Source organism: Centroberyx affinis, unplaced genomic scaffold (genome assembly GCF_046629955.1).
Source record: "Centroberyx affinis isolate AG114_WGS23_722 - 3 ecotype Tasmania unplaced genomic scaffold, CSIRO-AGI_Caff_v1 ptg000281l_1, whole genome shotgun sequence".
Lineage (NCBI taxonomy): Eukaryota > Metazoa > Chordata > Actinopteri > Beryciformes > Berycidae > Centroberyx > Centroberyx affinis.
In genome coordinates this window covers 607,666-632,118 of record NW_027278960.1, presented here as the reverse complement: position 1 = coordinate 632,118, position 24,453 = coordinate 607,666, and the positions used below count along the sequence as shown (strand labels likewise).

The 24,453-nt window shown below is 40.6% G+C and overlaps 2 protein-coding genes across 2 annotated transcripts; both read right to left on the bottom strand.

The window, feature by feature from the left end:
* Positions 1-555: 555 nt before the first annotated feature.
* On the bottom strand, positions 556-22,358 carry rasef (RAS and EF-hand domain containing). The gene is made up of 18 exons (XM_071513462.1): positions 22,207-22,358; positions 20,295-20,621; positions 15,523-15,669; positions 15,089-15,179; positions 13,090-13,185; positions 12,173-12,250; positions 11,632-11,747; positions 9,167-9,235; positions 8,703-8,769; positions 8,508-8,587; positions 6,065-6,476; positions 4,896-5,036; positions 4,347-4,497; positions 3,639-3,720; positions 3,259-3,373; positions 2,144-2,251; positions 1,729-1,805; positions 556-881 (listed from the first exon to the last, which is right to left on the bottom strand). The coding sequence occupies exons 1-18, from the start codon at positions 22,341-22,343 to the stop codon at positions 785-787; spliced, it is 2,391 nt and encodes a 796-aa protein (XP_071369563.1). The 5' UTR covers positions 22,344-22,358; the 3' UTR covers positions 556-784.
* LOC139639365 (ras and EF-hand domain-containing protein-like) lies at positions 22,358-23,768 on the bottom strand. Its single transcript, XM_071513452.1, has 3 exons — positions 23,428-23,768; positions 22,422-22,557; positions 22,358-22,369 (listed from the first exon to the last, which is right to left on the bottom strand). Exons 1-3 carry the CDS (start codon positions 23,766-23,768, stop codon positions 22,358-22,360), a joined length of 489 nt encoding a protein of 162 aa, XP_071369553.1.
* Between the last annotated feature and the right edge of the window lie 685 nt (positions 23,769-24,453).

Genomic DNA, 24,453 nt, shown 5'->3' with positions numbered 1-24,453 from the left:
CAAAACGTATTCACGTACTCTATGTCCCTTTTAAAACTTATTCACATACTCCACTTTCAAAACGTATTCACATACTCTATGTCCCTTTTAAAACTTATTCACACTCTTTACTTCACTTTCAAATCTGTCTGCTCTTCTTGCTCCTCTCATGATATGCACAGAATATCTTTGCTTTAACGTGGCAGCAGTCCCTGTTTGGGCACAACGCATATCATGTGAAATACGTGGAAGGGAATGATGCAAATATGTGGAAGAGTATAATGAAAAATGAACATGACTCAGAAATTCATAAAATGAGGAACAAAGACATCAAGCTATGGCTGACATGCACTATCACCTCATCACCTTAATATACCTGCGCTTGAGAAACAAAAACTCAGCTTTGCTTGAGATTCTTTGGAAAGCAGGTTTAGGTTTTTTTTTCTTCTTTTGAACTGATGCATAATAACATAATTCACACAGCTCTGATTTTCTGTTGTTGTGGATTTTCTATTGTTGTGGTGTTCCACTTTTCCACTGTCACTGCATATCAGTGGGGATGTTTATCCAATATGTCACTGACGTGCTGACATATTTATCCATGTATATATTGTATATGTATATATATTTGTTATTGATGATGACGATGATGATTTGTTCTCGTTGTTGTGGTACTTCTACAGCGTTCATGTCTTCTCAAACATCATTGTCGTCTTGTTTGCAGGTACAGAGGTCAGGTTTCTTCAGGTGTTTTTCCTTATTCCACTTGTATTCCACTCCAGAGTTCAGACTGCAGTGAGTCTGATCAAGTGCAGCAAGAGTAGTTTGGTTTACTCCTGGAGGCTGACAGGCTGGTCACCGAGCGATAGCTGTCATCGTAGTCTGTATGCCTTGTAACCTCTCTGTTGGGTAGAGAAAGAGAGAGAGAGAGAGGGGAAAATGAGAGGAAAGGAGTGGAGGAACAGGTGGAAAAAGAGAAGGATGGAGGAGAAAAGAAGAGAAAAACAGATTTTAGAGTGTGTCAGTTTTTTGTTTGACAGACAGCTGTCACTCAGACAGGTAGCTGTCAATCACACAGTTGTGCTGTTGAGCCTCGTTAAAGCTGATAGGAATCAGCACAGCATGGGCACAAGCTCTAAGGTTTGAGTTTGAGTGCCTGTGTTTTCTGTGACCTCTTGTTTTCTGCCCTTTTGTTTGGAAAAGTTTTAGTTCTACCAGCTACTCCCTGTTTTCTGTTGGTTTTGGGTTTCTGTTAGTCTATTTATGGACTAATATATGTATAATATATGTCCACTTTCAGTTGGACATACCCATGTGTGTTTTTATCAGACCCCTCTTCCCCTTTGAACCTGTTGGTTCATGTTTTTTTTTTTTTTTTCGTTAAGTGACTTTTTGTTAGTTTCCCTCTGGAGCAACTGTTTGGTTTGTTCTGGTGGTACAGGAACGTAACAATCTTTTACACACCAGAGGGCAGTAAAGGTTAAGCTTATGACTAAGAGCTTGGTATGTACAGTACAGTATATTCTGTTCACATATCAGGTATGGGACTGATTCATTTTTATTTAAAATGACTAAAACAAATATAAGCTTCAACTGTACTTCATGACTAATGGTAATGACTTGTAAGGGTAATTTGCCACTAGCCTGCAAACACAAGCCACAATTTAGCATGCTCATAAAATTTGCATTGCTGCTTTCATTTTGCAAATTCAGTTGACTGAATAGTTGCCATCCTTCACAGTATCTCACCTGGCCAGGTGCAGCACAGCCTCCAGAACATTGGAGCCATCTTTGGCGCTGGTTTCACAGAACAGAGCGTTGTATGTCTGTTAGGGGAAAATCAGTCAAACATCATTCATCCAAAACTGGGCTGCCTTTAGCTGTGTGTGATCTTGTACTTCTATCCTTGTGAGAACCAGTTTTAGACTCTTGGAGTGACGACATTTTGGACAATCCTACTGATTTAAGGGGTTAGTATAGGATAAGAACTTGAGGTTAGAGTTATAATTAGGATTTGATTAAAGTAAGAGTTAAGGTTAGGCATGTAGTGGTGATGATTAGGGAATGAATGTAGTCAACTGAAGGTCCTCACAAGTATACTAACAAACGTGTGTGTGTGTGTGTGTGTGTGTGTGTGTGTGTGTGTGTGTGTGTGGTGTCTTACCATAGCTAGCTTTTCTCCATAGCTGGTAGGGACACAGCCGGTTCCCTCCCGTCTGAGGTCACTCTTATTAGCCACCAACATGATGGGAATGTCATCCTGGGCCATATCCTGACACAGAGAGAACATAATTATAGAAACAGGAAAAACTGAATGTAAAACTAAATATTTCAAGGTATCTATTATGTTCCATCGGCATTCATATCGTATACAGTTTACAGTATGTGTTCGCTGAGTAAATCAAACTGATGATGATTATTTGGTTTGACATCAAGCACCACAGTGCATATTACAGTGTGTACATCCTGTATCAGACAATGCATCAAACAATACAGACAGAAATCAGATTTTCACACACATTTCAGAGAGCCCACATTATAACAGCAGAACACATGTAGCACATGCTGAACATCCAACACTTACGCATTTGCTGCATGTAAAGAGACAGAAACAAGCAAGATCACTAGGTTTGACATTCAAACATCAAATAAACAAAGTGACCACAGTGGCCACTGTTTACATACAATGCCTTGTAGGAACAAACATGTTTTCAACTAGCCACGCAAGCTAGAGCTCCTTTACAACAAAGTCTAGTAAGGATGGATTTAATCTGCTGTCTTGCCCAACTGTATTCTGCTGAAACCTTGAGCTTTATAACTAAGTAGTTGGTAAATTATTTGAATACAAACAGTAACAGTTGCTGTTGCTTCTGCTTGTCTGGAGGAGTAACATAGCAAGTGTGTGTAGTAGAGCAGTGATTCTCAACCTTTTTCATATCGAGGACCCCTAATTTAGTGCACATTAGAGCCACGGACCCCCATTTGATGACATTTTGTCTCTTGGACCCAAATCTGAGAATATTGTTATTGTTAGATATGATTTTGTCCAGAATTCCAAGACTATCTGTATTGTAGGTAGAGAGATAACAGAGAAACTATGATCAAAATAGTCATTCTTATACATTCTCTAATTGTGTTAGCTTCTTGTAAATTAAATAATGCTTAAGTTTAATAATTCATCAGTTTGCTGGGGGACCCCCTGGAACCCCCTCAAAGACCCCTGGTGGTCCCCGGACCCCACGTTGAGAACCACTGTAGTAGAGGATAGTAGTGAGTTACCTCAATCATGTCCACCCACTCTCTAACACTGAGGAAGCTCTTCTCACAGGTGACATCGTACAACAGCAGCACACCCTCCGCCCGGCGGAAATAAGACTTGGCAATGCTGCGGAACCTGGGTGGAGGACATGGGTGGAGAACATGGTTCATGATACACACAAGCAGTTTGACCCTTATTTTATTCAGGAAAGTTGGCAAACAACACATTCTTAATTACTATTCATGGTGACAGCCTGAGGGAGCCGTGTGAAGTGGAGGGAGGGTTGGATAAACATGCACGCTCATGCATTGTTGTACAGTATATAGAAAACACAAAACACATACTCCCACTCTTTCTCCTAACTCTTCAGTCCCCACTCTCTAAACACACACACACACACCTCTCCTGTCCTGCTGTGTCCCATAGTTGTAGTACAGTGGCCTCTCCATCCACGACCAAAGTCTTCATCTGGAAATCCACACCTGGAGACACAAGAGAAACATCAAACTACAGCGACAACCTTCAACTTGAAACAAACAACAAAAGATATTCAACATATTGGAAAAGAGAGTTGACAGTTTATTTCAATTTCAAGCAGTTCTAACTTAAAAAAATACAAAAGGCGTGGGACATACGTAAACAGTTTCAGTTACTGTGTGTATAATTAAATATAATTTTCATTTCATTGCAAGGAAGCTCTCTTCATTTTGTATGTTACTGGGCACACTTTTCATATTTACAATAACAAATTTTGTCTTTCCATGAAAATAAGTGGTTGAGGCCCTGATAAAAAAAAACAGCAGCCACTCAGATTAACACCGCTTTTACCTCTGAATTCATGCTACCATGTGCAGGAGTTATTCATCAATCAGTCAAGTGAAAAGGGTAAATCTTATTAACAATGTTTATCAATTAGTTGACAGATTTATGCATACTTTTTGCCTTTATTTGATAGTTCACACTAGAGAGAGAGTGGGGGATGACATGTGATAAAGGTTACTCAAAAATCCCCACCAGTGCACACACTGTACATTATAACTAAACTAGATAAACAAGTTGAATTAACAAATCAACCACCAGAGAGACTTAACAGGTTAACCCAACCCACCAAGAGTAGCGCTGGAGTTTAATTTGAACTCGTTCTTGCAGAGGCGAAGCAGGAAACTGGACTTTCCCACAGCAGCATCTCCGGCCAAAACGATCCTGTAGGCCTTCTCTGATGCCATGTAGCCCAGGTCCACACTGTACTTGTCCCTCCTCTGGAGAGGGAGAGATGAAGGAGTTAAGATGACTCTGTTTGCATGTTTTATTCTGATTAACTTTGTTTCATCCTCAGCACTCATCCACCACTTTTCTTTTCCAGTTTGTCTTTATTTGTAGCTTGCCTTCTTTTCCCTCCATCCACAGCTCCACCACCTCATCAGCGGTAGAGTTTACAGTTTACGTCTTCTGGTGCCTCAATAAATGTTAAAGCATACTACTAAATAATATCTTTCAACAGTGAATGAGCTGTCTTCCTCAACCTGTCCTTCTCTCTGTCTTCCTCAGTAATCTCAAACTACTATAATATCCCTCTTTCTCTCCTCCCTCAGATCACCTCCCTCCTTCCCTTCATCCCTCCCTCCCTCCCTCCTTCCTCCCTCCATGTCTCTGTTACCTGAGAAGAGACAGCGGTGAGGGGTTTTCGTCTCATGTGAGCTACGGAGTTGGCTATGCGAAGGGAATCAGTGGGCTTCCAGTCCAAAATTGAACCGCTCTCAGACCCAAACGCTGACTCACCGTCCAGTGTCTCTGCCGGCTGTGGTACAGACACACAGTAGAGAACATTAAAGTGAAAATCCACAGAATTCATGTGTTATTACTGAGACCGTAAGACATTTCAGTCTGTAGCTGTGATCATAAACAAATCTCTGCCAAAAGTAGAAACTAGTGTCCCGTTGCATAAAACATCTTATCCTTGTGTGTCTCACTTTTCTTTTTTCTTTTTAACATTTTACTTACCTAACTATAATGATTTGTTTAGGATTATTTACTTAAAGGACTACACCGACATTTTGGGAATTTGGCTCATTGGTCACCTTATCCAATATCTGACATGAGGATAGGTCTGAACAATTAATCGAAATTTTATCGAAATCGCAATATGGCCTACTGCATTTTCAAATCGCAGGGGGCGCAATATTTGTTAAAGGCGAAATGTGTGGCAAAATACCATTTTAAATGAAATATTGTCGTGCTGCAGAGATGTCCTGGCCTACACATCATATTCTACAGACTTAAGAAAACATCTTTTTTCGGTACAGATCCCCGCAAAAATCACTCCATAATCATTTTAATACGTTTTTCAATGAAAATGAGAATAATGATGTAAAAATTATCATTCCCTCTAATATCGCGAATCATATCGCAATTGCAATATCAGTCAAAATAATCGCAATTAGATATTTTTTCAAAATCGTTCAGCCCTACGTGAGGATTGGCACCAAAATCTTCTCTGTGTCTCCGGTAGATCGTTCTGTTTGTGCACATGCTGATGCTTTAGCACTCAGTATGTTAAGTAATCATAAGCGATTACTTCTTGGTTCTTTGGTTACTAGCTTTTAAGGCAGATTTTCATATTAATCTACAAAACCATGTTTTCGCTCTGCTATTGGTACACATCATCTTTGAAAAAGCTATTTTGTCTGAGATTGTTTGGTAACGTCTCAGAAAGATGATTGACTTGACCTGCTAATAATCTATGCAATCCTTTGTATTATATGTAATATTCACGAAATGGTTCATTAGAGTGTGTGTGTGTGCTTGACATGACTTTAAGTGTCTTACCTCAGAGTCAGAGTTTTCTTCCATCATGCTATCATTCATCATGTTCTTAATCTCCACTTTCTTCGCTTTCCTCTTTTCCTCTAATTCTCTCTTTTCCTCTACTTCTGCTTTTTTTTCTGCTTTTTTTTCTGCTTCTGCTTTTTTTTCTGCTTCTGCCTTTTCTTCTGCTTCTGCTTCTGCTTCTGCCTCTTCTTCTTCTTCATGACCCTTGTTCTCCGGCTCGGAGTCGTAGCCTCCATGTGAGCCTCTGAGCGTCGACAGGCCGCTGTCCATGTAGCTCTCAGGCAGGCTGTCCTCCTCGCACTCACTGCTGTGTCTCCGCCTCAGGCCCGGGTCACACATCGCCAAGGCCATGGTGTCACAGCTGGGCCTGCGAGTGAACAGCTGGTCCTCGTCCATACGCTGGTAGAACCTGCTGGTAGAACGAGAAGAGGTGATAAAATAACACACAAAAGCAGGAAAAGCGGGAAAACAGACATGTGGCAGCCAAGTCAGGAGTAAAACCCACATAATGTCTGTGATTTTAGGGCAGATAAGGGACAGCATACAGCGCCTAACTCGTGCGGTGGGCAGTGTGCCACTCAGCCAGGCTGCCGCACAGGTAGTTTTAAATCAATGCTTGGTTTCAGACTTTTTTAAGAAGTATTTCATTCAAAATTGACCGTTCCTAGCTCTTAGTATAGTCACTTCTACTATGTTGACTAAAGAAATTATGCTGGCAAAATTGACTTTTCTAGCCTGATATTCAGACTGAATGGCCATTTGGTTCCCATTCCATTATTGCCACCGTTTTCTGTGTGTGTGGGGGTTGATTTTCCTCGAACCAATCACTAGTGACTGACGTATTCTGCCGCTCTGACGTTATTTTCAGTGACACTGATGCTGGGCATATTTACTAACTTCACCAAGAATGTTGGTTGTTTTTGACAAACATATTGTCTTTGCAAAGACAATATGTTGGTTAAGGGGGTGATTTCAACAGATATTATTCTGCCGAAACACCAATGAAAAAACGTACAAATGGTTCAAAGGTGCCGATTGGCTCAATTGTTTCTCTGAGCGAGAACAAGCCGTTGACTAGAGCAACACCAGACTCTCTGAAGGGACGCGATTCAGGAGTCAGGAGTCTGGGACACCGCAGATTCACCTATTTGCTATGGCAGCTAGCGGCTCTGGTCACTGGCAGTAAATAGAAAAAACTTGTTCCTAATAATACAACACCTTGTCCCAAAACAAAACAGGCTGCTGTGACCTGTGGCCCAGTTTCTCAGTGCATCGACTTGGACAGCACCTTAAATAAATATCTCAAAGCACATTCAACATTTACCTTACTACTGTGAATACACAATCATGTGTTCAGGAAAAAATCTGCAGTAACAAAGGAATAACATTGTCTTGTTGTAATGTGTGTTACTATGTACTTATGCAAAATCCCATTTACAGTGGTTGTGCTAACTGCCCAAACCTGATAAGCCTGGTTTAGATATTCATCATAAATTTTAATTTTCTTTGCCTCTACTACTCAGTCTGAAATGTCCATCCAAGATACAATTTAAAATAATGCTAAAAAGGTGAAATTGAACAACAAATTGAACAATCCAAAGTCCTGCTTTTACCCATGTGAGTTTGCCTAACCCTGTGTTTCTAAATGGGACAACAGAATGGCCAAACCTCAGGTAAGCTTGTACATTTCCTTAAGAATAAGAAGATAATGTAGCTAGTAATTGCCTGATTAAGTTGTGAACATACTTGGTAAATTCAGTTCAGTGTTAGCCAACTTAACTGAGTTGTGAGTAGTGACGTGTCATTGACATTTCATATTTTGTTGTGGAACATATAATGAAATGACCTGAAACAACAGTGACTATGGCTATGATTTCTAAAATGGGATCAAATCACATGTGCACTGAAAAATGGTTTGAAAGATCTAGCTGAATTTCCCACCTGGAATCTCATTATTTCCTTTTTTTAAGAACCTAAACAAGAACTTTTTTGTGAGTTGGTGATGTGATAAATCATGTATTTAAGTTTAAGCAGAACAAATGTTGAATATGGTCCCAGGTGTCAACTGGTGCCAACTACTGCTGCTCAGATCATCACCAATTAACACCAATTATTCACCAGGATATAGTTAAGTGTTTCTAGTACTTACAGCCTCACACAATTTCCTGAGCTGTCAATTCCCAACTTGCTGCCCTCGCCTGGTATTGTTGTCACTGACTCCAACAGCTATAAAAACTGCAGCTGATTGACTGTGATAATACTATTTTTTCACTTTTTCAAGATGCAATTTTGGTTCTTTGCAATTGCTAACAACATGACACCAGACATGTATGGTGAAAATGTATAAAAAGGAGACATTGAGACAACATATTTTATGACATTTTCTTCATTCTAGCAGTTAGCTGAAGGTGTAACGATCTGTCCCGTGTCTAACACTTACGTGTCCATTATGCTGTACGGTGATGAATAGCAGATGCTTTTACTTCTGTTTCTGTTCCGGTCCGCTAACCCACTGCCCGTCTGTAACACACAGGGAAATTTGTTTGAGTTTTTCATTGTGTGTGTGTGTGTGTGTGTGTGTGTGTGTGTGTGTGTGTGTGAGTGTGTGGTTGTACATGCATGTGTGTATACTAGCCTTGGTGTATCTCTCCAGTGCGGACCTAAGGCCATCATTGGTGTCATGGAGCTTCCTGTTGGCTGTCCTATGCACACACACACACACACACACATACACAGAGAGAGAGAGAGGGAGAGAGAGAGAGAGAGAGAGAGAGAGAGAGAGAGAGAGAGAAGAAACAATGTTACAATCTACTTTTTTTCATAAACTGTTCTCTGATTGCTGTCTGCGTGTGCACACAGTACACACAATGTATTTTGTGTGTGTGTGTGTGTGTGTTTCTACATTAGTCAGTGGTGTTTGCCTGTCAGTTTCTCAACCCATAACCCATAGACAGTATATGAGACATTATATCAAGGTATTTATTGCTCTGAAGCACCTTTTTATCAACCACACAGCACACACTGAAACTTCTCTTTGTGTGTGGTCGTGTGTGTATGTGTGTGTGTATAAGTGTGTGTGAGAGTGGTTGCCTGACTTACTGTAGAAATTCAATCTGGCTCTCCAGGATGTCTCGCTCATCAGAAAACTCTTTCATTAGCGCCTCGTCTCTGCACACAAAACATGACAACCATGAACATCAATACACATATGGCATCCACTGTAGTGGAGTTAAAGGGACACACATAAATATTGAAGAATGGCCCCTTTAGCACTGAATATGAACCAAAAGGAACTACTACCAAACCTAAATTAGGTTCATCTGTATTAATTTTTTAGAGTCACACAGTGCTCGCTCAGAGGGTTTTCTACCTCGACAAGAGAAAAAGTCTTAGGGAAATACAACGTTCCCCTCATCCACTGGACATAACACAGCGTACACACCCATCTAACTAGTAATTTCTGTTACGATAATAAAAAAATACATCATTATTCAAACTATGCTGTCCAAATAGGCCACAAAGGACGCTAAAGTCAAACACAATCCAGCTGCATATTCTTCCATAGGGTACACTCATTCCTTATTCAGTGAAGCAATAAAAAGGCTGTAAGGTAATGAATTAATAAGTTATTTAGAATAGGCAAGGCAAGGCAGCTTTGTTTGTATAGAACATTTCGTACACTGGGGCAATTCAAAGTGCTTTACAGAGTAATAAAAATACAGTAAAGGTAAAAGATTTACAATTAAAAAGTGTAAAAGTACAGACAAGAGATACAAACGATAAAAGACTTAAAAAGTAAACTAGTACAGTTCAAATCAAGTGAAATAGAAAGATAAAAGAACACAACAAATACTCCCACTTTTAGATGCACACTGTGAGTGAACCCATATGTTTTTCTTTAATTTTCTTTTCCCCTGTCCTTCCTGATTCTACTCTTGATCTGATATTTACGTCAGATCTCACTGCCTAAGGCAGACGAGAATCGTAGATTATCCTCTTGGTCAAAAACCTCACCATCCACAGATGGATGAGAATCATACAGGGTAAAGCTCTGTCCCCCCCACATATAGTGTTCACTCATGCGCAAGTAAGCGTTACCCGGACAAGACGAATTAAAATTCGTACTTGCCCGTGTCAGCTCTGTTGGGATCCTGAAGAGAAACAGTTAAAATGAAGGCTATTTAAAAGCTAAGCTGAAAAGATAAGTTTTTCGCCATTACAGGGTAGAGTAGGCAGTGTAAAATAGGAACGTTTTAAGCTTTGACTTAAAAGTGGTCAGAGTCGGGGCTTGTCTAATGTCATCTGGGAGGTTATTCCAGGTCTGTGTTGCATGATAACAAAACGCTGCTTCACCGTGTTTTGTTCTAACTCTTGGGAGCCTAGAAGCTTCATATGCCACAAACATGTGCCAGGATAAGCTAAAGCATCTTCCTATCCCACTCATGAATCTCCCTGCACATGAATACACAGAATATTTCCACTATTGCTATTTAAATGGAGATAGAGACTTTGAAAACTGATAGTAAAAAAGATGAGATGTACGCATGCCCCGTATCCCAATATATATCCCAATATCAGTATATACTGTGTATTTTATTCAGGTTTCTCATATTCAGGACAATAGTTTAACTGGGTTATTGTAACATAACATGAGCTACCTCAAAGATGGAAAAACAACAATATCAGTGTGTATGTAAATATCCTCACTGAGACAGTTCAGAGGGGTAGATTGTTCATGCTGCCCTCCCTGTGGCCCTGTTGCCAGGCAACACTCCTGAAGGAGTCATTGTGTGTGTGTAGTCACACCAGGATATCCTGTTACAGCTGTGACAAAACGTAAACACCCCTGGGAAAGGTCTGTCAATCGTCTGGGGGGGCGTGGTCTCTTTCTGTCTGTCTGCTACCTGGGAGCCAGTGGACTGTATGTGTGTGTGTGTGTGTGTGTGTGTGTGTGCGTGTGACTAGTCTGTGTTGGCTTCTTGCATAACAATCCCTTCTCTTTCTCACTGCACATGGAATCAAAGTCAATCAGTCATTCTGGCACAACACAACACAGTGCATTACTGCATTACATTGCAATGGTTTTAAAAGGTTTTAAACATTTACTAACATTTCTTAAACTACAACTCTGGACCACAAATAAGTCCAGGGTCTTTTTGTTTTGGGTGAGTAGTGTCCCAGTATGTTTCAATGAGCTTGGGTCCCACGGCCAAATTAAATTTACTATATTTGGGTCCAAATATACTATATTTGGGTCAGTCCTTTGACTGGTCAGATGATGTCACTGTTGATGCCCATTAGACTCAATTCAAGATGAACTCAATTCAGTGCAACTCGCACTAAACCATGCTCACTACAGTGAATTCAAGTAAAGTCAAGTTAGATGAGTCAAGTCATGTCAAATAACCTGGACCAAACAAAATGAAATCAAACTGAACCATAAAAATATAACTGAAACAAAATGAAACAAAACTTATCTAACTAATCTCCAAGACTCTAACTAACTCTAAACTCCAAGGCTAATCTACAGCAAACCAAACCACACCAGACTATATTGAACTCACTGTTCAGAGTTGATGGTTTGATCCGTTATCTCCGTCTTCAGCGAGTCCATGTCACTCTGCAGACAGGCAACTTTGGTCTGAGATCTCATCACCTCCTGTTTTAACCGCTGGTTCTCCTGGAGAGGGAGAGAGAGGCACAGATGGTGAAAGAGAAAGGAGTATGTAAAAGGGTTAGGGCCACATGAAACATTTGAGTTCTGAGTTTAATCTCAGGATTCTGAGAATAAAGTCAGAATTCTGAGATTTAAATCAGAATAAAGTCAGAACTCAGAATTCAGACTTTGATCTCAGAATTCTGACTTATGCTGAGAATTCCGACTTTGATCTCAGAATTCTGGCTTTAAACTCTTTAAAACTTTAAAATTCTGATATTAATCTCAGAACTCAAATACATTTTTCACATGTGGCCCTAATAGTAAAAAGCTGAAAAACGAATGCATCTGATTTGCAGTCATTGGGATTCGTGGGTTGCCATCCCAAAAACAATTCACTGATATTAAAACAACAGCAAATCCCAAATCCCAGGTAGATCTAAACTCACCAGTGTCAGTTCGTTAATCCTCTTCTTCAAAGATGGGCTCTCGTCATTTATGGTGATGTTCTTGTACTTCTCCTCTATCTGATGAGGTAATGGACAGTTTCCACACTCAGTCCTTCTCAAAGATAGATACCTAGATCACCAGTGACATTGCTTATGGAACTGCTTGTACAAAGCCACACACATCACAGTCACTTTAAAGTTTCAATCAATGGAGAATAGTAAGGTTGTTTAGTCTGGTTGACATATTTGTTTGAGATCAGTTCATCTAGAAAAAGAGTAAATTAGTGACAATCGGGCTTCTTATGTTATTCAGCAAAGACTTTATTTTTCCACCACGTTTTATTTTTCAAAATGTATAGTAAACCTTTTAACAGACTGTGTTTGTGTGCATATCGAAATGGGTCAAGTACAGGCTCTTAACCGGCAGTGCACCCTTACTGGGACAGTACAATAGTGCTTTTGTACTGTTTAAGCCACACATCACTACTGTCAGATGAAAATCCTGAATCTTTAAAAAATATACTCTTCAAGAATAAAGTTAAATATTCTCATCTTCAAACTGAATTTGTATTTAAAGGTTTTAATGAGTTCCATTGTTCCCAGGTTTATGATATTTACTCATACAAAGAGTGCATACAAAGGGAAATAATAACATTTAATTCAAGTTTGAAAATAAAATAAACACGGCAAAATTGCACAAGCTTTAGAGGGTATTCCAATTTTCTGAATCTACGAAAAAGGCAACTGATTTATAATGGTGTTGGTGCTATTGGGATTTATTTAAGACAACTTCTCAACAAAAACTGAGCACAATCTACGTAAATGTCAGAGCATGCTGATTGTAAATATGAGTAAGGGAGTTTGTGTTGATCTTTGTATGATGCCCCACAGTCAAAGAGTTAAAACAAAACACTCACCACCTTCATCCTCTGTATCTTACACTGCAGCTCACACACTTCAGTTTCATAACTTCTTCGCAACTCACTCAGTGATGCCTCTGATCGCTTGGTCTCCTACACACACACACCACACACACACACACACACACACACACACACACACGTACAAATACATATCCACAAACACAACAGTAACAATTAGATTTGAAAAGTTTCATGAAGTTGGCAACAGTTTTCAAAAGATACAGTATGAATTGAATAACATTATATGGTATTTTTCAGAGAATAATTATTTGGCAGCTTTGAATTCGATGCATTTCTGTGATATAAAAAAGAATTGGTATCAAGAATCATATGCTGACATCAGTCCTCCATTTTGTGGTGTTATTTTATGAAAGTGTGTGTGTGTATTTGTGTGCTCCAGCGTTACATCACTACAGTATGTTCCTGTGATAAAATAAGTACTATTTTTTGGGCAGGTTTTGAGCCAAGGGTGGAGACTGCTGGGGGGTCGATGAGTATATATTATAAGTGTGTGTGCATGTGTGTGTGTGCATACACTTCAGTGTGAGAGAAAACAGGTGAGTGTCCTCTACTTATGTGTGCTTTTCTCTGACAAAACAAACAGGAGCACCTGAGTTAGCTGAGTCAGTGAAGTACACTTACATAAGTTTGAACACAGACACACACACAGGCTGATAAGATGGTTTATGTTCAGCACCGTTTCCCCAGATTGACAGGATTTGAAAACTACATAACAACTTCAAGAACAAAGGACAAAGTTAAATAAATAATAAGTTAAATGAATCAGATGGTCTGATGCAAGAGTTCGTCCTTATCAGTGTCGGGTGCTTTTTAAGAGTTATGTCTCTGAGTCAGTTGTTGCCAATTTTCCTTTTTAATGTCATGGAAAGCTAATTTTGTTATCATCGCTTATCATTTCATACACCATGCGGCTTAATCTGGTTAACCCAGATTCCAGGAAATGTCACTGACTTCCATAGAGTTCTCATTCCAACAACTTAAAATTCATGGAAAAGATTGAAATCAAAGGCCACCGAGGCATAAAAAAAAATAAATTTAACAGTAATGGAATCTAATGTAGATGTTAATGTGTTAAATCATTATAGGTGTTAGGCCCAAAGTAAAAAGCAGAGGGTCAGCAACACAGAGTGACAACGGTGCTCCAAAACTAGGTCAAAAAAACAAAAGCAACCTGGACCAAATAATATTTCCAAATTATTTTATGGTTTGTTTTAGTCTGCTTAGATGCCTGTTAGCTGCCACATACAGCAAGATAAGTGCCTGAAAGTCAAGATAATCACAGGAAAATTTACAATTATTTTATATGTTTGCTAACTTATCTCACATGATCTAAATTGTCCTGACATGGCGAATCCCACCCGTGTGGCACTACAAACAGGTTAAAATGAAAACAGTAATTTACAGTTAATATTTGTCCCAGGTCACAGTAAAACATTTTATGGAAACCACGTTGATGGCGCTTCTAGGATCCATGTCATGGTCAGCAAACCTAGGTCACAGTATGTAGTCTGATGTGTTACAGATCATCCTTTTCGTCCACACAGCACCTTTCCTTATCGCTACAAACGAAGCCTTGTCATTTTAAACACTGGAAGCTAAAAAGCATTCCAGCCGCCTTCCCACGCTGATGCAGATGCTACACCTGATGGGTAGGCGTGTCAGAGGGTAGATCAGTAATCTGATATTCGGCCCATGTCTTGTTTGTTTGACATGAGGGAAGAGCTGAGCAAATCCACCCAGTTTATCGCTTGGCCTACACACACTCCAGGGAAAACAGAGCAGGATAACTTGATAGCTTTGATACCAAAGCAAATCACCTCTGGGAGCCGAATAATATTTGGCAGGGGGGGGGGGGGGGGACTTCTGCTCTATGTGAGGGGTTATGGGATGTCATGTTTAGCCATGTTTCAGTCATGTTAATGTGTTTTTGGGGTGTTATATGTGTGTGTGTGTACGTGTGTGTGTGTCCCACCTGCTGCCGTGTCTTCCTCTCAGCAGCATGAATGCGTTGGTCCATCTCCTCCTCCATCTCACTAAGTTGCATCGACGCTTGGTCCTGCGCTCTGAAAAACGACACAGCAGCATATTTTCATCGTGTACTGCAGAAGCCTTGTTGGTCTACGTCTGCAATTTGTAACTGACAGCGGTCACTGCAGGAAATGTTTCATGACTTTGGGACTGAGCCAAATACTTGGATGGTGCATTGTAAAATGTCCAAAATATAAAACAGCAACAGGAAAATCAGCATGATGCCGGTTTTGCTCTACTTGCTTGTCTAATCCAAAGAGGTCTGATGATCACAGCGCTTCCCATACACAATGTAGACAATCTGGACTTGGTATATTTTGTGTGTGTGAGTGAGTGAGTGAGTGAGAGAGAGAGAGAGAGAGTGTGTGTGATGCCTACCTTTTGACAGCGAGGGCCAAGTTCTCCATCTCTGAGTTGTGCTGTTTGATCTCTTTGGTGAAGTTGGTGATGATTCTCTCAAACTGAGGCACCAGTCTGGGCTCCGTCAGACTGATGTTCTGGTACAACGTGGCCGCCTGCTCTGTCCTGGAAGAAAACCATGATCTGATGTCAGCTCAGTACTGCATACATGTGTGTGAACAGCAGTGTTTCCCCCATACGATTTTTGTGTTGTGGTAGAATTTTGGTTGTTTCTTCGGGTTCACACAGAGCTTGAACTCCCGTCACCCCATCAAATGCAGGTAACAACTGTCTGTGGCGCTTAACTGTCAATTCTACCAGCCATTTCGGCAGATGAGATTCTCTTTTCTGTATAAAAACAAAGCTTTTCCAAAGCTTTTTTACAGTATATAAAGTATATGTGTCACCACAATTCAAAATAAAATTGTGAAAAGCATTGTAAGCATTCTCCAAACCAGTTAATAGGGCAGTATAGCATTTAATCTAGGTATGTGTGATTATAGTTTGGCCCCTTTACGTATCTCTGAAGTCATTAACATGATTCTGCAGTGATAAAGTTTTCTGTGTCACAGCAGAACAGTAAAAGTGGGTCATGCAAGTTTGCCTTCTGACAGGTTGACCAGGCTATCTGTCAAGAGCATGAAGTGAGACACAGTTTGCTGCAGCGCCATACAGTGTCACACACACACACACACACCGGGAAATACACACGCACACACACACACACACACACACACACACACATACACAGAGCATACAGACTAACATCTATGCAAAAGTGGACAGAGCCAAAAACATAGACAGACAGACAGACAGACACACACACACACATACACACACACACACACACACACACTCAATGGTCAGGTTGACCATCTAAAGCAGGGTTTCTCAACATTTTCTGACCCCCTAAAATGAAACAATGCCTAACTTGCGACTCTCTATCATAGAGAACAATCAGAAAAAATAGACAAAATCAATTTGTATAGTAGAAATATGTTTTTTCCTTGGGGGGTCCCAGCCCCCAGGTTGACAACCACTGATTTAAAGCACTGGGCCTTTGCGAACGGACCAGTTTGCTGGCCGCTCTTCCCAAAAAAATATTTTCAGCAGCGGTCCCTTGAGATCCTGTGGGCAGGTCACATCAGTTTGGGAGTGTTTATCACAAAGCCAGTATCACAGACATGCATGAAATTAATGTTGCACGTGATTAAAAAAAAAAAAGGGCAAAGCACAAGTATTACAGTTCAGACCTCTGGAATGGCTTTAGCTGTATCATGAGAGAAAATGGATGCTGCCATCACAAACTTTGACCTCTCTAAACATAAATTAATAAAACATTCATATTTTTGGAGTGTTAAAAATGCACACAACAAAAGCAACTAGATTGGGAAAGCATGGAGGCCACGCTGTAAAAAAAAAAAATCTAATCATGATATACTTGTCTGATGGTTTTAAATTAGTGACTAGTATTCATGGCTCCAGGACCTTTCACAACTACCATCAAGCCCTTACTCTTTACTCTTCCTTTACTCTTTCTGATTCTCCTGTTCTGTAGGCTGGGGTTAAGTCTGGGGCTGCGTGAATTCCCCGACCATTAATGTAATCCTGTACAGTGGAAACTGAACGAATATACAGTAGCATATTGTTTAATTGATTCGTCCTGCCTTTCTCTTTGCCTTCAACTTTTAATTGCTCGATGTCTCTCTCTCATACTCTCACATATGCACACTGTCTGACACACACACACACACACACACACACACACACACACACACACACACAAAATACCCCTTCTTCCCCTGAGAAACAAACAAACTCCTCTTAAGTGACTTGTGTATTTTCCAAATGTTGGTCTCTCAGCTGACTGCTGTAATAGTTGATGTAACTGCTTGGAGATAAGTGAGTGTATTTAGCTGTGTGGGAGAAGACGACACCACCGTGACAATCGATGTCCAAAATGCCACAGCATGGCAGCGCGAGGACGAGTCCCATGCCAAGCCTGCGGGACACACACACACACACACACCTACACACACACACACAACGATGCGCAAATCAGCACTCACAGACAGACACACACACTTACATAGGGAGGTATGTAATAAAGGTGAAATACACATCTGAACTCGATTCAGAGACCTGCAAGAAGAAATATACTGCAGATAACTATTAATTGCTTTAATTTAGCTGAGTGAGACTAAAATACAACTATGTTCTTTCTTTGGGTATCGAGAACCGGTGCCGATATAGTACCGGTTCCTGATTGATTGGAACCAAAATACTGATAAACTTCAAAACTGCACTGCTATTGGTTCTTAACTGTCTCATTAATTTTAATTGTTTGCTCATAACTTCTCAGGTATTTCCCCTCCAGCAGAATGTAATGAGGCTCTCTAAAAGGAACCTAGCGATGACATGGCGATCAATGTTGTCAGTTGACATTAAAGTGTTCAAAACTGTGGGCCAACTTTACCAAAGCTGATGGACATACAGACTGTTACAGACAGATGTAGCCTAATGTTTGTAAAAAAAAAAAAAGATATTGTCTTTCACAATCTCAAGAAACACCTGCAACTCCAGCATGACGTTCATTTTAAGCAGCGAAGGGTGTTTGACTGCTTGAGCTTTCTCAGTTTCTGCTGGATGCAATTCCTCAAATGATTTGTCAAAGTAAACCAGTCCAATAGTGTGAACTTAGGGAAACGAGGGAAAAAGCAAGGCAGTTTTTAATCGCTATTAATTTCTATCCTAGTCAAGCTGCAGCCATCACTTGCTCCAATAGCGAGTTGTATCAAACTGCCAATCCCTTCAAAATGTGCAAAGGGTTTAATTTTATCAGCCTATCCCTGTAGGTAAAAACGTTATCTGATGTTCACTGCTCCATATTTAGACAGACAACTGATTATAAAATCAAATGTTACTTTTTAGATCTTAAGATAGCCCATTGTGTATGAGTGACATTTTCAAAATATTGGCTATATCTCAGTTTGGAATTCAACGTGTTGCCCTGTACTGACCCGACAACCAGAAAGAACTAGTTGTGTATAAAACCTTATTCTGGTCATTAATGTTTTTCTTCTGTAGGGAGCGGACCATGGCCCTCAACCCCAGTCACCTCCCCACTTGCCATTAGCAAACACCTTGATACCTGCTTGGTATGAGGTTGAAAAAAAACAAACAAACATCATATCTGAAATCACAAATGTATCAAAGGTAGCAATATCTACTGATGGGTGGACAAGCATTACACAGGATCACTACTTCAGTCACACTCCATTGCATCAGTGATATATAGAGTATCGATAAGGAGTATTGGTATCTATAAGCAGCACTGATTCAAATCCTAATGATACACGTACAATACTCGCACATTATGAAACAAATGCACATATCTATGCAAAACACTTGCATTATGTGTGGGTGTCTTGTGTGTTTGAGTGTCTCACATTTACATGTGTGTCTCAGTATATCTGGAAGGCCTCTCACTGTAAATGTAAGCAGTGGTGGAAAGTAACTAAGTACATTTACTCAAGTACTGTACTTAAGTACAATTTTGAGGTACTTGTACTTTTCTTGAGTATTTCCATTTGATGCTACTTTATACTTCCACTCCACTACATTTCAGAAATATTGGAAATATTGTATTGTATTTTCTTTGTTTTTTCTTCTTTCCTCTCCCATTAATCATCTCACGACCCCTCAGATTTATCTGGTGACCCTTTGGAGGGGCCCGACCCCTATGTTGGGAACCACTGGACTAAACTAGCTAACTGTAGCCTATATAAAGTAGTTCAAACTAGCTCCACCTCCAGAAGCTACAACAGTAACATGCTGCTTACACACTGATGCTTGGTATTAATAATCTAATGATGTCATATATAATAAAATATCAGTCAGAGGGACCAAACCACTACTTTTACTTTAATACTTTAACCACATTTTGTTGCTAATACTTATGTACTTTTACTTAAGTAGGATTTTTCATGCAGGACTTTTACTTGTAATGGAGTATTTTTACATTGCTGTATTGGTACTTTTACTTAAGTAAAGGATCAGAGTACTTATTCCACCACTGAACGTAAGTAAGTTTGTAACAAAGAAGGGTGGGGGGGCCTTCATCACTGAGGAGAGACCTCATCACTGGCTGGGTTGACACTGCTACACTGGTGATAGGTAGGAGGGTCACCAGTGTCAAAACAAACAGAAAACTGAATGGGACTTCTGGTCTGAATGTTAAAAATGAAACCTTTTTTTCTGCCTTCCGTTTATTTAAGCAAGATGCCTTCAGGATAAACAGACAGACATATACTGTATGTGTGAGACACTCAGATACACATAAAACTCAAACACACACACACACACACACACACACACACACACACAGGCTAATGTATTTACATAGATATGTGCTTCATGTGTGAGTGTTTCATATGTGTGTATATGTGCGAGCAGCAAAATTTGAATTATGCCCTACCTCTCATCGAGTTAGCTAGTCTATTTCGTACTTCATTGATATTTATGTATCTATTATAGTATTCAATATGCTCAATATGCTCTCAGAATTCCCTATTGTATTACATCATTTGACAACTAACAAATTTTCCTGCGGTCATCTTTACGCACACGGCGCTCAATATCAAATAGTTGTATCACCTGAGAAATAGGATACATAGGCTATTTTAAACACATTCATCCATCTCTACCCCCACCCTCCCCCACTGATCCACAGCGGACAGGTGTCCTCTCACCTGGGTATGAACTTGGCCTGGTCCCCCAGTCTCCTCTCGAAGTCCTCCCAGGCGGCGGACACGTCTCCTCCCTCCGCCTCCATGTCTTCTCCGTAGCGGTCGTGGAAGCCGCTGATGAACTCCAGCAGGGTGACCGTGCCGTCGTTGTCGACGTCCAGCCGGTCAAATATCCTCTCGGCCTCGGCTGCGGAGACGTGGAGCTCCGCGCAGATGATCAGAAACTCGTTTTTCTCAATCCGCCCCGAGTTATCCACGTCGTAGGAGCGGAAGAGGGAGCTCAGCCGTTCCTGCTCCTCGGCGCTCATCCCCTTTATACGAGTCGGCTGGCTGGAAGAAAAGGAAGAAGGCTCAATAAGCTCAGTGATCACCGAGACTAACCGGGGAGAGTCATCAGATATATAGGCTATATGCTGGATACTGACAGTTTATTGTTCCTGGGATGTCAGCAAACCACAGAGAGCTCTTCCCTCCAGAGTTGCGCCTATTAACCAAGCTCGAGTCTATCCATGCATTTCGACAGCTGTAAGGAAATTCCTAAACGGAAGCCGATCCTAAAAGTAATCAGATTTGGGCTATAGAATCGATAAAAATAAATAAATAAATAATGCACAAGGCCTATGCACAAGGTATTTTCTCTATTTTCTGGTGGCTTGCAGCCAGTGGTTGTATGAAAAGAGAAGCTGCCGGTCTCAGTCTGACTCAGGTGCTAACCAAACTTGCGTGCGTGCGGGTGTTTGTGAGTGTGTGTGTTTTTTTCCCTAACAGGTAGCTAAACAATAGATGTCTGGGCACCCGGCCAAAGTGCACTTACAGTACAGAATTGCCCGTAATGGGTTGAATAAACTCTCTAAATCTGACCTAAATCTTAGAGAGCCATAATCACCAACCTGTGTGATCACAACTTCTTCGAGCACCAATTAATGAAAATGTTGCAAATAAAAAAAATACTTTTCAATTATACAGACCCACACAGTATCATTAAACACCATCTCCTATTTCTTATATAAACACTGGCAGTGTTGATTGTAACACTTTCAGAGAACCAATTCATGTTTGCAATGTCTTAATAACTAATAAAAAAATGTTTGTGTCATTCATACAAAATATACAAACACATTACCTAAAAGCCAAAACAAATCAACATTCAAACTTTTTTTTTTAAACTATTTTTTATTATTATATTTTTAACTGGGGGTGGACATCCTGTTTTAAAATGGGTGATGAGCCTTTGGCTTGTGTTTAAAAGAAAGACAACTTAGGAGCCTGAACATGATGTTACAGAGGGACTATGGTAGGTCTAAGGTGTCTTTTTCAAGCTCCACGTGCATGCATTTTCTCACATCATTTCATCATCATCAAACAAGTTAAAGGCCCATTTACACCGGAACGATAACTAAACAGATAAAGATAACTATAATCTATAACAATACAACAGATACCTGTCATCGGTTCCTCAGTAAAAGAAGCATCACTGCAGTGAGTTACTGAATTCTCTGCCCCCTTCTTTTTTGAACTTTAATTTGATTGGTTGAAAATGTTTTACTGGTTGTCTCTTCATCCAAAAGAGATCAAAACAAAATATAGTGTTTTGGATGTTTATATAGTTACCGTTGCCGTGGGAACACAGACATTCCATTTACTTAGAATGATTTCAGTCTGTTTTTATAGTTATAGTTATCTTTATGGGTATCATTCTAGATGTGAATGGGCCTTAATTCCTCAGTTCAAACATTCTGATCCCATAAAGCCCAATTTACTATTTCAACATGAACATTACAGGACCAAATAAATTACTCATTTGGGTCTTCAGTTCAAAAGGTTTACGGAAACCCCCCCCCCCCAGGCCTACACACCTGTCAGTGTCATTTGGTACACCACGTCTTGTACAATGTAGGCCTTCCATGCAATACACTCACATATAACAAATCCTTTTGAAGCGTGTGCAACCTCTGACCTGGATATGAACTCTTCCTTGGATGCTGAATTCCTGCGTTCGTCTCCCTCTTCGTCTTCCTCTTCCTCCTCGTGACGCTCCTGGAAGCCGCTCATAAACTCTTCCAAGGTCACGGTGCCGTCTTTGTCGATGTCCAGTCGGTTGAATATGTTCTCTGCTTCTTGGGCCGGGACGTTGAGCTCCTGGCAGATGGTGAAGAACTCGTTTTTCTCGATCTCCCCTGAATTATCCACATCGTAGGTGTGGAAGAGCGTACGCAGCCGGTCCTGCTCCTCGGCACTCATACCCTTTATAGAAGAACCCTGCTGGCTGGAAGAAAAGAAAGAAGGCTCAATAAACTCAGTGATCACCGAGACCAACCGGAGAGAGTCATCAGATATGCTGAATGCTGAACCCTATATGCTGAATACTGACAGCATATTGTTCCAGGGATGTCAGCAAACCACAGAGAGCTCTCCGCTCCACAATTGCGCCTATTAACCAAGCTCGAGTCTATCCAAGAATTTCCACAGCTGTAAGGATATTCCTAAACAGAAGCCGATCCTAAACAGAGCCTTTGTACCAGGTACTTTCTTTATTTTCTGCAGGCTTGCAGCCAGTGGGTATAGGAAAAGTAAAGCTGCCTAAGAAAAGCTGTCTGAGTCTGACTCAGGTGCTAATTATACCTGTGTGTTTGAGTGTGTGCTAAACTAGCTTGTGCCAAACTATAGTAGCTTACACTTTTCTGGAAAAGTTTTTTTTTAAACAACTTTAAGGCCCATTAACATCTGAACTATAACTATAAAGATAACTATGAACTATAACAATACATTTTTGCTCAAGCATTCACACTACAGATTTCCTCAGTAAACAAAGCATCACTTTAATTTGATTGGCCTGCATCTAAAAGAGACTGAAACAAAATATAGTTATAATTTTGGATGATTTTATGGTTATCGTTGCCGTGGGAACACAGACATTCTACTTACTTAGCATGATTTAAATCTTTTTATAGTTGTAGTTACCTTTACAGTTATCGTTCTAGATGTGAATGGGCCTTAATTCCTGTGTTCAAACTTTCTGATCCCATTGATCCCAATCTGCTATTTCAACATGAACATTACAGGACCAAATAAGTTGCTCATTTGGGTCCTCAGCTGGAAAAGTTCACAGAAACCCCACCCTGTGCCCTATACACACCTGTCAGCGGAATTTGGTACACCACGTTTTGGCCCTTTGGAGCGTGCGCAACCTCTGGCCTTGGATGACGAATTCCTGCATTCAGGCTCTGTGTCGCACTCTTCCTTCTGGTGACGGTCCTGGAAACCGCTCAAGAACTCTTCCAAGGTCACGGTGCCGTCTTTGTTGATGTCCAGTCGGTTGAATATGTTCTCTGCTTCTGATTCTGGGACATTGAGCTCCTGGCAGATGGTGAAGAACTCATTTTTCTCAATCTCCCCTGAATTATCCACATCGTAGGCATGGAAGAGGGTACGCAGACCTCTTTGTTCGACCTTGCTCACTCCCGGTATTGACGCCATGGCTTTGCTCTGCAAGAAAGCTCTCTCAAGCTCTCTTAATGTCGTCTTGGTTTATGTGGCTTTAGGAAAAATGGGATAAATGGAAGTCTTGAGACATAAAGAAAACAACCGCTCGAGCCAAGTCTCAACCAATCGCAGACAATATACCACAGATAGAGCTGCTATAAAAACGCCCATAGCCTATTTGGTTGAATAGGAACTTTGTCAATCTAAACACCTTTCAAGAAGAGTTGTTGACATGAAAATTGGTTTCAGAGCCAGTAATCAACCGTCCGAACCACCTAATTCTAAGGAGGCTGTAAAGAATAATCCTTTTGAATGTTGCCAGATGCTACAGCGTTGCCTATTGGTGAGAATCATAGGAGGTTATAAGCCAAGTCCTAGGTGGGAGAGATGGTCCACTCCATGTCTGAAGAGATCTGAAGAGACTGCAGTCCCAGGATGGTCTCTATCCTCCTGGTACCTCCATTTATATCCTCCCACCTCTCCTCCTCTCTTTTTGTCTTTCCCCCTTTCCTTCTTTAGCAAACACACAAGTGAACTCCCCGACACACACAAATTCATGCCAGTTTTTTTGTAGACACACTACACAAGTTGTGTAGGGCCCCCACACCGCCCAGGGCCCCCGCCCACCGGTGTCAGAACGGTGTTGCAAATGTTGTTAAGGCCATGAAACGATGGCATC

Bases quoted from the DNA above. Each gene is read 5' to 3' on its own strand.
- rasef (XM_071513462.1), bottom strand. From the start codon at position 22,343: ATGAGCGGCTTCCAGGAGCGTCACGAGGAGGAAGAGGAAGACGAAGAG. The intron at 6,477-8,507 runs GTAAGTGTTAGA...TTCTACCAGCAG, and splicing joins CCGTACAGCATAATGGACAC to GTTCTACCAGCGTATGGACG. The intron at 5,037-6,064 runs GTAAGACACTTA...TCTGTACCACAG, and splicing joins AAGAAAACTCTGACTCTGAG to CCGGCAGAGACACTGGACGG.
- LOC139639365 (XM_071513452.1), bottom strand. From the start codon at position 23,768: ATGGCGTCAATACCGGGAGTGAGCAAGGTCGAACAAAGAGGTCTGCGT. The intron at 22,558-23,427 runs GTGTGTATAGGG...CTTTTCTTCCAG, and splicing joins GTACCAAATTCCGCTGACAG to CCAGCAGGGTTCTTCTATAA.